Source organism: Lagenorhynchus albirostris, chromosome 5 (genome assembly GCF_949774975.1).
Source record: "Lagenorhynchus albirostris chromosome 5, mLagAlb1.1, whole genome shotgun sequence".
NCBI lineage: Eukaryota > Metazoa > Chordata > Mammalia > Artiodactyla > Delphinidae > Lagenorhynchus > Lagenorhynchus albirostris.
The window spans coordinates 2,297,369-2,310,093 of NC_083099.1; the positions used below are offsets into that span (position 1 = coordinate 2,297,369).

Genomic DNA, 12,725 nt, shown 5'->3' on the forward strand with positions numbered 1-12,725 from the left:
GAAAGCCGGGGACGGTGGGCGGGGGCGAGCTGGGGGTGAGGTCACCGCTGGGGGAGCCCCTGCAAGCCTGGGGCCAGACCCAGCCCTACACCTGTTTTGTAAGTAAAGATGTACCGGCACACAGGCAGATCCCCTTTGTCCACGTATTTTCTACTGCCGCGTTTGTGCTACCACGGCGGAGTTAAGGAACCGAGACAGACGTCATACGGCCCACGAAGCCGAAACATTTTCTACTGGACCCTTTTTTAAAAGTCTGAGGATCGCTGGCTGAAAGACTTGAACGATCGCTGGGATTTCCGTAACTGACTCAAATGCGTGTGGTCAGCTCCTGTGGTCTCCAAGCAGCATGGTCTCAACTGGCTCCCTCCCCATCACGGACATAAGCTTGTCTGCATAGCTCACTGACGATCCCAAATTTTGTGTCTTCATTTACTGTTGATCCTTTTTTCCTTGTTCCTACTTCAGGGCTTTGCTACACACTTTCCTTGCCTGACACGGTTACAAGCCTCCCGCCCGCCAGCAGAAGCTCATCACTCAACTTGGGAGTCGTGTTACTTCCTTTGCTTCCTCCCCAAGTTCTTCATAAATTTTTGTACTGCTTTTAGAATGCAGCTGAAAATCGATTTTTTCCCCCTTACTGTTACCGCTTTCAAATCCCATGGTCTGACAAAGAGCTACTCCTCCACAAAAAAGGTTCCCCTACTGTACAAAGCCCTTGGAAAATATAAGGCATACCCACCAGCATTTACAGAACAGAAAAATGAAGAAATAATCATGCTTTGCTGACGGGACACACAATAAAGGATTTCTTTTACCAGTACATCCCCTTATACTTTTAAAACCAAATGTGATCTATGAAAATTAAATTTGCACATGATTTTCCAGGGCGTACATCTCTAATACGTAGCAAGGAGTGTAATTATTGTTTTATTAACCACTGGCAATAAAACCCAGAGTTTTCAAGACTGCTTTTTACGGCATGCAGTATATGTTGCTCCCTGGGCCCAGATCCCAGGGCTGCACCTTACCAACCGTGTTACCTTGAGTAAGTTAACCTCTCTGTGCCTCAGCTTCCACATCTTGCTGGAAAGGAGGGAGAGAGGAATTATAACTAACCTACCTTACAGGGTTGCTATGAGGATCAAATGGTATGAAGTATTACAAGAGGTTAATGCAGTGCCTGGCCCATAGAAAACACCGCGTCTATGTTAGCGGCTACCATGGGATGATTCTCAGGTTTCTTTCTTTCTTTTCCCCTGCAGCATAAAGAATAAGAACGTACTGGGAACAGCGCTGTGAGACGATATTTCGTGGGGAACACGAAGTTGTTTCTGCCTCCTGACTTTCTGGTTTCCCACCGAGAAACACTTCTTCCACACCCTTGGCTCTTGTGGTTTGGGTGGGTCCGGAGCAGGGCACACGATCCCAAACTAGCCAATCACCATATTCAGCCCCCAACACCCCAAAGTCCTGCATTCACAGAGGATCTGAGGCCCTCTCTTTCTGCCGGGTAGGCCATTGGTTGGCCATTTGGAAAATCTTCCCAGAAACAAAACCAACACAGCAAAAAAAAAAAAACAACAACAAACCAGCTCTGAGAAATGAAGAGGAACGATGAGAATGCCCCCAAAACAAACGTGAGCCTTTGGATCCAGTCGTGTCATCCAGTGACATGTGTTGATTTTTTAGCTTATGTCAGGTTGGAGCTGGGTTCTCTGTCCCTTGCGTCCAAAGGGTTCTGATACATACTCGTGAAGTGACATGACCTCTGGCCCCAGTGGAATGCAAACCTTGCTAATCTTGGTGCTGCAAAGGAAGCATGGCGAGCAGAGGTGGCAGATGTGAACTGTAAGCTTGGTTCTGTCTTTAGCCAGTTGGGGATTTGCTGGGAAGAGCGTTTCACCTTTCTGGGTCCTGGTGTACTCGTATGTCAAAGGAGAGAGGTGAGTGAAAATCAGTCTCTAAGATCCGTTTTCAGCTGCACCGTCCTATGAGTCTCTGTTACTCCTGGGTTTGTTTCAGTGGTGGGTACTGTGGTATAATTGATGAGTGATTCTCATATGCTCCACCATCCTATGAGTCTCTGTTACTCCTGGGTTTGTTTCAGTGGTGGGTACTGGGGTATAATTGATGAGTGATTCTCATATCTTCCTGCTTCCTTCTGTTTCAACTTTTAAAATGTTCTATTAGACTCTCGGTCACTGTACTCCAAGTGGCTATTTCTTCCCCTTCAATTTCCTTCTGAAGAAAATATATTTATTTTTGTTTACTTGGGCATAATGATCCCATTTTCTTCCCATTTCTATATTTTTAAATCTAATTAAGGTGACAAGTTCCTTGAGGGTTGAAACTAGAGTTCTCCTGTGGGTGTAAACATTATTTTTTTTAATTGGCAACCAACCTTCCAGTTTTTACAGAGAAGCAGGATATGGGTTTTAAGTAATGTAAGCAGGAAATGGGTCTCCAGCCCACGCAAAATAAATGCAAAAGTACTGATTTACCCCGAGCCCACATCTGGCTTACTCATTTATAATTTTAGCCTGAACTGAAATTCTCCCACAGAACTGCAGTGCAACATCCACATCTACAGAACGTCAGACCAAAAATGGGGAGTTGGGGGGATAATCCTGTGAGTCTCGCTTATACATATAAACAATTTGCCTACTTCAGGGCAATATCATGCTTTTCTCATTAGTGCTAGGGTTTGGGGACTGAGCTAAGTAAAGATTAGCTTCAAAGCTTCACATTCATGGATTTTTTTAAAAAGGTTTTTAAAATAACATTTATTTCTTAAAAGTTAACATGTGCATAATAGGAAACCAAAAAACACAAGAAGCAAAAAACAAAGTCATCCGTAATCCCGAGCAGTTTACCATTTGATGTGTCCCTCTAGGTCTCGTTTCTGTATTTACACAACTCAGCATCCATGTTTATGTAATTAAGACCATACAGTTAGGTATCATGCTTTTTCACACACCATGAATATTTACCATTTCAAAGTCCCAAAGCTATGAGTACTTTGATAACCAAGAATGTACTACACCAACTCAATCTGGAAGGAAAGAGTCATTCAATAGCTCTAAAGTTTGGAGGGGATCAAAGGATCTGGCTGAGATGCGGGCAACAGAACCGCCTGGAGGAGTGACCCTCCCAGAAGGGACGGCATACCCAGCATGCATCCCTGTCTGGTGACTCCAGGCTTGCTCATCGGGACCTTAATTGTGAATAAGACCCCAGCCTCAACTGCCTTCATGAGTCCTTGGCAGAGAGAAGCAAACCATCGGAGGCAGAGGTTCCAGGGGTGGTGGGTTCGGCAACTCAGGGATGCCAGTCAGGGCCCGAGTTCTGTCTGTCTTTCCATTCTTCCATCCACAGAGCCTGCTCTGTCCTATAGCCGACCTCCCTTGGGGCTGGAGAACACTCGCGTCTCCTTGTTCACATGCATCAGAAGGCAGGACACTTCTGCCCCAATATTCTAAGCATGAGTCTTTTGTTTTAGTCATTTTGTTTTGATACAATTTCAAATTTGCTCAAAAGTTGCAAGAATAGTTCAAGGAACTCCTTCACTGTGTATCCCTTCACTCAGATTCACAAGTCTTAATATCCTGTCACGTTTTCTTCCTCTCTTTCATTCTCTCTCTCTCTCTCTCTCCACACACACACACACACACACACACACACACACACACACAGCCCTTTTGGACCATGGAGAGTTAGTGGCACATATCAAGAATAAGAACATTCTCTTATGTGACAATAGCACAGTGATCAAAGTCAGGACATGCAAAGTTGATTCAATGTGATATTCTAATTGACAACCTATATTCGAATTTCAGTAACTGTCCCAATAATGCCCTTTATAGGTAGCTTTCCTCCACTGCAGGGTCACCAGGATCATGCCTTGCACTTAGCTGTTATGTCTCAGTCTGTCTGTCTTTCATAATCTTGGCAATTTTGAATTTTAGTCTAGTTTTGGTTTTTTAATTGGGTTATTTCCTTCCTTATCATTGAGTTTTCAGAGGTTTTCCATTCTACATATAAGTCCTTAGCAGATATGTGATTCGTGAATATTTTCTCCTCGTCTGTGGCTTGGCTTGTCATCAATTTCACAGTGTCATTTGAACAGCAGACATTTTCTGATTTTGATGAAGTCTGATTTACCATTTTTTTCCTTTTATGGGTCACGAGCATGAGTCTTGAACTCATTCTCACTGGACCAGCCTAGGTTACACGTTCGCCATGAACCAATGACTATGGCTGGGACAGGTTATACTGATTGGCTTGAGTCAAACGAATGGATCCAACCCTGATGTCTTCCCTGAGGGGTAGAAACCCAAGACGTAGAAAAGCCTATGTAAACCCTGGGCAGAGTTAGGAAAGGCGAGGGGCAGGAAAGACACTGGGCAGGCCGCCAAGAAACATCCCAAGTCAGAGCTCCCAGCAGAGCTCCCGTTGGCCAGCTGCGCACTCTCAGGGAAGCCCTGCCCGGCTCCAGGGGCCTCGCTCCCATGGCCACACGTCCCAGTTCCAAAATCCAAGAGCGTCTAACCAACATAAAGCCTTCAAACCCCGCTGTCGGACTGTGGCTTTTCGTCTCACCCTCGTAGGGGTCAGTGGGCGTGGCTTAGCATCTCCAGGGCCCCTCAGAGCGCCCCGCCCAGTGCCCCACTCAGATGCTCAAGTGTCAGGACGCAGTGGGGGCAGGTGGGCAGCGATTCCACTGAGCGCCCAACCAGGCACACATCCCTGCGTCTTCCTTACACCTGCCTGAGCCCGGCCACGCGCCTGGCACGTTCTTGTTCCCTTCGTGATTTTTTGGTGCTGTATGTACTCTGCCTGTATATGTCCTCTGCATGTATAATTCAAAGCCCCACAAGCAGATGATTACGGACCACTCATTTTTAATCTGTTCAAATATTCTCTTCTGAATTAATCAAGTGAATAACTGTTTGGAGGAGTGGGGCTGAATCGAGTTTGGAAAAATGCCAACATGCCAAGTTTCTAAACGTTTCTTCGACAGCAAAAGTTTTACGCTCCCTCCCCTCTGAAAAAAGGGTCCATTATTACCATGGTTGATGGACCCTCTGAAAAAGCGTACATTATTACCACATGCCTCTCGCCTCGTTTTATTCTCATCAACACAGGCAAAGCTCGCTATTCCTACTGTCGAGATGGGGAAACAGAGTCTCCATGTGGCTCTAGGACCAGTTACCAGTGGCTCAGAGACACAGAGCTGGTTAGTAACCGCTCTGGAATACAAGCCTGCTGTCCACGACACCCAGCGCCTGCCTTTTCACCAACTGCCACTCAAATTGTATCTGAAAATCCCCACGGTCGTTCTATTTCCATGTCATCTCTGTTGACACCTACCCTTGGCAAACTATCACTCGTGTCACGTCTGAATTCCACACGCTGACGTCCTCCACGACTTGATTTTGGAGGCTGAGCAATCATATTTATAGATAAGGCAAAGAGAAAAGAATTTTTTGGAGACTCCACTTACATTCTTTGGACATTCCCACTTCAAAGCACTTCTGGAGTCGACAGTACTGGCATCGATTCCTGGTGACTTTATTAATAACACAGTTCTTATCTCGGTGACAAGTGTAAATCATGTTCTTCTGAATACTTCTGCGGAAAAACCCCTGCAAGCAACCAAGAAGATGAGAAAATTAAGCAAAACTACTGAGCTTCATGAGAAATCAAAGCCAACCTTATCAATGCATTGCCTGCTCGTTCTGAGTAATGAAGTGATGGCAGCAGAAAAGTTAACTTATTTAAGCCTTAAAATCCTTGTGAAATATGAATAGTCAGTTCTCTCCCTTTGCTGCAAACCAGAAAGCCCCTTTTAATCAAAACTGGACTTGCCCGTTATTATCTTGCTAAAAGAAAATGAATACCAAGCGAATTCACTTGGAAAACATAATGCAGAGTTGGGTTCACTCCAAACAGGCTTAACTTCCTAAGTGGCTCCCTTGCTGGCCAGAACAATATCAGGTGAGTCCACTGTCAAGAAAGCCAATAGGAGAAGCATTCCATTTGCAGAAGAAATTATATGCTTCGTGAAAGAATTAGGTCTTTCCAAAGGAGTCTTCTCCAAATGCTTTTACATATTTAGCTCTCGTGATAATATTTAAAACACGATTTAATTTGCAAAGTGTTTAGAAAAATATTATCCAAGATTGGAAACAAGGCAGAAAAATGATTGTCTGCTCATTTAATGGCATGTGGGAGCTGTGACGTCCAATATGATAGCTACGAATCACGTGTGGCTATTTAAATAATGAAAATTAAATAAAATTAGTATGATAATCTCCAGGTCCATCCATGTTGCTGCAAATGGCATTATTTCATTCTTTTTAATGGTTAATATTGCACTGTATGTATGTACCATATCGTCTTTATCCATTCACCTGTGGATGGACATTTAGGTTGCTTCCATGTCTTGGCTACTGTAAACAGTGCTGCAATGAACACTGGGGTGCACGTATCCTTTCAAACCATGTTTTTCTCCAGATATACGCCCAGGAGTGGGATTGCTGGATCATATGGCAGCTCTATTTCTAGGTTTTTTTTTTTAAGGCACCTCCATAGTGGCTGCACCAATTTACATTCCCACCAACAGTGCAGGAGGGTTCCCTTTTCTCCACGTCCTCTGTAGCATTTACTATTGGTAGACTTTTTGATGATGGCCATTCTGACTTATGTGAGGTGATACCTCATTGTAGTTTGATTTGCATTTCTCTAATAACTAGTGATGTTGAGCATCTTTTCATGTGCCTCTTTGGTCATCTGTATGTCTTATTTGGAGAAATGTCTACGTAGGTCTTCTGCCCACTTTTTCTTTTTTTTTTTTAACATCTTTATTGGAGTATAATTGCTTTACAATGGTGCCCACTTTTTGATTGGGTTGTTTGTGGTTTTTTGTTTTTTTTTGTTTTTTTTTGATATTGACCTTCATGAGCTGCTTGTAAATTCTGGAGATTAATCCCTTCAAGTGCTCAACAGCTACACATGTGCAGGGGCTACCACACTGGGCAGCACATGTACAGAATATTTCCATCATTGCAGGAAGTTCCCTCGGGCAATGCATACGCCGCACTGACTGACAAACTTACACAAGTCATCCAACGGTCTCGGGAAATGTAACTTCCTTTGACTTACTGTTTATTATTGACTGGACCTTGACTCTGTAAAGACTGTAGAAGACTGGTAACTTATAAATCTTATGTGCCTAGTATAGGTGCGAAGATTCCTGCCTGGTTAAAATATAACCAAAGATTATTGTTTTATTGCCTTGTAGGACATTAAGCAGTTGGGTCTAACTTTGCCACCTTATTCCAGCATTCTTTTTTCCAATCACCCTATCTGTCTGTCTGCCTACCTCCCTCCCTACCTATTTTTTTCATATCCTTCTTTGAACCAGCTTTGTCATCTGACTGTTTCCCTCATTAATGAGTGAAATAAGTCTTCAACACGTGCTTACTGCATATTTGAATAAGTATTGTTTTTTAACTTTTGGAAAGTTATATTTTGACCAAAGAAGCAATTTATCCTGATTTTTTTGGAAACACTGATGAAACAAATCACACTTCAGGCTCCATGAGCACAGGGTCTCCCCCCAGCTTCTCCTCTCTGCGTACCCATCTCCCCACACAGCTCTGCAGAGAACGGAAAATTAAGTGGTGCTTGTTAAGACAGAGATGATTGCAGAGTGAGTGATGGGTAAACCTGCTGTCTTTTCTCATTGCCCAACAAAAGCCTCTACGCTGCTAGGAGTATTACAAGCAAGGAGTTTTACCTCATCAACTGTGATGTGACTTTTACCTCCGTTAGTAACAATTCTCTTGAAAGTGGGAAGCACACCATCCACTGTGTTGAACAGCAAACAAGACTTGCCATCTGAGTTCAACTTTCCCTGTAGTACATTAACACCCCAGGAGCCAGAACTGAAGACCTTCAAAGCTAAAGCACATTAGCAAAGGAAGCTCACGTAACACACACTGCTTAGGATATTTACGTGGGCACCCTAGGATTTTAACATCTAAAAAAACATATTTTTACTGGCATGGTTCGACTGTAAACGCCTGGAAATCTTGTTTAAGGTTGCAACTCCTCTTACATCCCAGACACACACATTTTCCAAGAAAATGTAGTTTATTTTTGTACCTCTGGAGCTACAAATATGCTCAGAATCTAAAATAACAGGTTATAAATACTTTGAAGCTCTAAGAGAATCTGTGCACTATGGTCACCTCAAACATATTTTTTCCTGCAAAGAATACCTACAGGACACCCTTGGCTGCCAGACGTACAACCTCAATTGACAGAAACTTCACTGCTCTCCCGTCAAGTAACACTGACACACGGAAGATCCGGTCTTTTTGCAGGTGTGAAGCAAGTGAGGTATGGACCAAGGTGACCTCCTCCACTTATTACAAACTGAATAATCAGTTCAGCAAATTCTTAGTGAGTGAGCACAAGGGAGCGGAAACCAATCTCCTGACACCCGGATGAAAGAAGAAGAGAGAATTAAGAACTTTCTATGTCACTAATTATGCAGTCCGCGTGGTTCAGGAACAATGACAGCAGAAACTAAATAGGACTTCTTGGTTTTCCAAATCAGAGTTTGGGCTGGATTTCATGAGGAGGTCTAAATTTCAGTAAATCATTTCCACTAGGCTAGAATACTTGCTGACTAAAATGTATGCTGTGAGGTATTTTTATTCATGGCCTGGGTAAACAGAAATGCCCTCTGAGGTCAAAGAGAGGACTGCATTGTCCAAACCCCCCTCCTCCACAGTAGATACTGTGAACCGTTCTGTAAACCTCGTTTCTACTGCTTGGAGGGCCTTTTGTGTGCGTGCGTGCGTGTGGCACCATAGCCCGTGTCACCAAAATTCTATCTACTTAATGTTTTATTTAGGTTGATTCTTCTTTATTTTTTTTTTAAGATTTGTTTTGATGTGGACCATTTTTAAAAAGTCTTTATTGAATCTGTTACAACACTGCTTCAGTTTTATGTTTTGGTTTTTTGGCCCCAAGGCATGCGGGATCCTAGCTCCCCGACCAGGGATCGAACTCGCACCCCCTACAATGGAAGGCGAAGTCCCAACCACTGGACCGCCAGGGAAGTCCCTCTTCCTTTATTTTATTTAATTTATTTATTTATTTATTTATTTTTTGCGGTACGCGGGCCTCTCACTGCTGTGGCCTCTCCCGTTGCGGAGCACAGGCTCCGGACACGCAGGCCCAGCGGCCATGGCTCACGGGCCCAGCCGCTCCACGGCATGTGAGATCCTCCCGGACCGGGGCACGAACCCGTGTCCCCTGCATCGGCAGGTGGACTCTCAACCACCGCGCCACCAGGGAAGCCCCCTCTTCCTTTATTTTTAACATTATTTAAAATGGAAACCTTTAACCTCTGACTCAATTTGAATACCAGCACCAACTGTCAATATGAGAAGGCATTCATAAAATAAATAAAATGAAGTCGAACAAAACAATAATCAGATGCGATTTCACTCTCGCTGGATTCTGCTTCTGCTAAACCTCACTCCTGGCTGAAAGGGAATGGAGCAAGACTTAGCTACAGATCAGCACTTACTTGAGGCTTCTCTTGAGGAATTCAGAGAAAATAAACATGTTTCTCACTATGTGATTCAATGAGGTTTAACGCCATGAATCTGTCCCACCTAAAATTGGGAGCCTCATAATTTGGGAATCAAAACTGTATCCCAAAGTTGTTACATGTAAAACGAGCTTTAGTCGTACTGAGTTCAAACAGAAACAGACTCAACAGACTTTGAAAATAAACTTCTGGTTACCAAAGGGGAAAGAGGGGAGGGAGGGATAAACTGGGAGTTTGGGATTGACATATACACACTACTATATATAAAATAGATAACCAACAAGGACCTACTGTATAGCACAGGGAACTCTCCTCAATATTCCATAGTAACCTACATGCGAACAGAATCTGAAAAAGAATGGATATATGTATATGTATAACTGAATCACTGTGCTGTACACCTGAAACTAACTCCAATATAAAATAAAAATTAAGTTAAAAAAATTTTTAAGTGGAAAAAAATAAAAAGTTTTCCATCAAAGCAAAGTACCAAGTTCAAGTGTGATAGTTCTTGCAGCCAGGAGATGGGTAGGTACGGATGAAGGATTTGGTCCTCTTTGGAGGAGCAGCCCCACGGGAGAGAGGGGGCAGGAGGGTGCAGTGGGAGAGTCCCCGCAGGGAAGGAGGGGGCAGGCTTGGAGAGTCACAGCCTCAGGGCTAGGCGCACTCACGCACTATCTCCTGAGGGAGGGGCTGGAGGCTCACTTCCAAGACCCTTCCCAGCTGTACCTTTCCGGGACTCCAAGTGTGTCCTCGCGCCAGGGAGTGACAAGTTGGGATGGCTTGAGAGTGAGGATGAGGGGGCTTCTGTGGGCAAAGAAAATGGCCAAGGAGGAGGTTTGAAGATGAAGGAAGGAGAGACCGTCCCCCTGTAGGGGTGACAACTGCGATTTCTTCAGACTCGCAGACACAGAGATCAGGCTGGTGGTTGCCAAGGGGGAGGGGGTTGGGGGAGGGATGGAGTGGGAGGCTGGGGATTAGCAGATGGAAGCTATCATGTATGGATTGGATAAAAAACAAGGTCCTACTGTATAGCACCGGGAGCTGTATTCAATATCCTGGGATAAACCATCATGGAAAGGAATATGAAAAGGAATGTATACATGTGTATAACTGAGTCACTTTGCTGTACAGCAGAAATTAACACACAACATTGTAAATCAACTCTACTTCAATAAAAAAATTAAAAAAAAAAACAAAAACAACTGCGATTTGTTTGGACTAGCCTGGGGCTTAAAAGACACCAACAAGAGGGCTTTCAGACGGTGTCACCTTTATCTTGGAGCGGAGCCCTCACCACACCTCTGTGGGGACCTGGGGCAGGTGTCTGTGACCAGATGGAGGCTGGAGTGTCAATCCTGGCTCATGGTTGCTGGTCATCAGGAAGTCTGAGGGCCTGGTTTTCTGACACCAAGTCTAGGGTTGCTGGTGCCACGAGTTTCCTCTTTCACTTTCCAGAAACATCCTTTTTCCCAGTAAACACAGAAAACTTCTATCAGGTCTTGAAGATGTTATGTCACCTCACCCAGGAAGCCTTCTCTGACTGATCCAAGCACACATGAATGCTTCCTCTTCTAGATAACCTTGGGCTTTTGCTTCTCCTTCTACATCACACCTATCTGAGTATGATATTTAAAATATTAATCAATAGTACCATCTACTTCGGAGGTTACGTGGCCATCGTGGGGGAAGTCCAGTCTGTGGCCAGCAGTCACAGCCTCAGGAGTCCCATGGGCTTCAGATATTTCCACCAGTGGGTGTCCCAGAAGCACCACCAAGTGTGACATCTTTCTTGCTGGGATTCCAGCCTCCCTGACAGGGGACAAGGAGGGGCATGGGGGCCGGCTCCACAGAACTAGGGTGGACAAGATGGGGACTCCACGGTGACTTCATGTGTCTGCCCTGGACTCACCACAGTGGACTTGGGTGGAAGGAGACAAAGACTGATGGCAACAACTGGTAGGAACACAGTTCAATATTTCAACACCTAGTACAAATGGACTGGTACAAATCAACTGCATATCCCCAGCACCGGGACAGAACCTGACACATGGTAGATATCCAACAAACAGCTGTCGACTGAACGAATGAACAACGGACATCCTCAGCTATAAACAGAGCCAGAGTGATAGTCCTGGCTATACCTTAATTCCACAGAATATTCCGCAATGAAAATGTATTCCTTGAGGATGATATTATCTGTACTTAGGGAGGGAAGCATCCAGATTTCCCTGAGGTTAGTAGAAGACCCACTGATTTGAGTTGTAATCAGGTTAGTCAATCAGGACTTCTGCTGGTTAGCCATGATCTGTGTTGGTTAATCTGTTAAGTAACTTTTGTTGGTTAACTGCTAACTTGGTGAAACCTGCCTTCTGCTGTCTGATCATGGCTTCTGCAGCTTAAGCGTGACTTCTATTGTTTGAGATCGCCAAAGCAAGTGACACAATGAACGCTCTAACCACCTAGATCAAGAAGCTAGACCTGCATCAAAAACTGGGTCAAGTGTTTTCTAACCGCAGGTTTTTCAACCTTTCTTACCTCATAGGCTCTTCTACTCTTGCTATCAAAGACCTGGGGTCCAACCAAAAAGAAAAAAAAATAGTCACTTGGTGGAGAAGGCCACATAGGCCTTAGAGCCATTTGCGAGCCATTTGCTTCGCATCATAGCAATACCCATGGAATGCCCACTCCTGCTCAGATTTCTTCTGTCTCCCCTTGGGGATATGAGGTGCCATTGCTCTAACTAATGTACTGTCTGCGGGACAGAAACAATCCTAAATCAGAAGGGACGGTATGTCTCCTGTAAACCGAAATATCCTCCTACACCTAACTACTTACAATTCGTAATTCCCTTGATGGACTAGTCAGATGTCCCAAATCTAAACAGGACATGGAGAAAAGTGACTCATCTCACTCCTTCTTCATATTTTGATATGACATTCAGTTGGGCCTCCTTCTCCCCTCTCATACTCTCAAATCATTGCTCCGATTCTCATCATTTTTTCTCCCATTCATGGGCCCTGTTTCACCTTCTAGTTTTCAGATATCATCACATGTAATATCTTTCACCCTCTCCCAAAGGGGGTGATTTTTT

The 12,725-nt window shown here is 44.2% G+C and overlaps 1 protein-coding gene across 3 annotated transcripts in view; it reads right to left on the minus strand.

The window, feature by feature from the left end:
- The window catches only part of RARB (retinoic acid receptor beta), a 184,349-nt gene that overhangs the window by 100,997 nt on the left and 70,627 nt on the right, over nucleotides 1-12,725 (minus strand). For all 3 annotated transcript variants that reach the window (XM_060149512.1, XM_060149510.1, XM_060149511.1), the window contains exon 3: nucleotides 5,504-5,645. In XM_060149512.1, coding sequence (XP_060005495.1) covers nucleotides 5,504-5,615 — 112 coding nt within the window. In that variant the 5' untranslated portion in view covers nucleotides 5,616-5,645. The remainder of the gene's footprint in view (nucleotides 1-5,503; nucleotides 5,646-12,725) is intronic.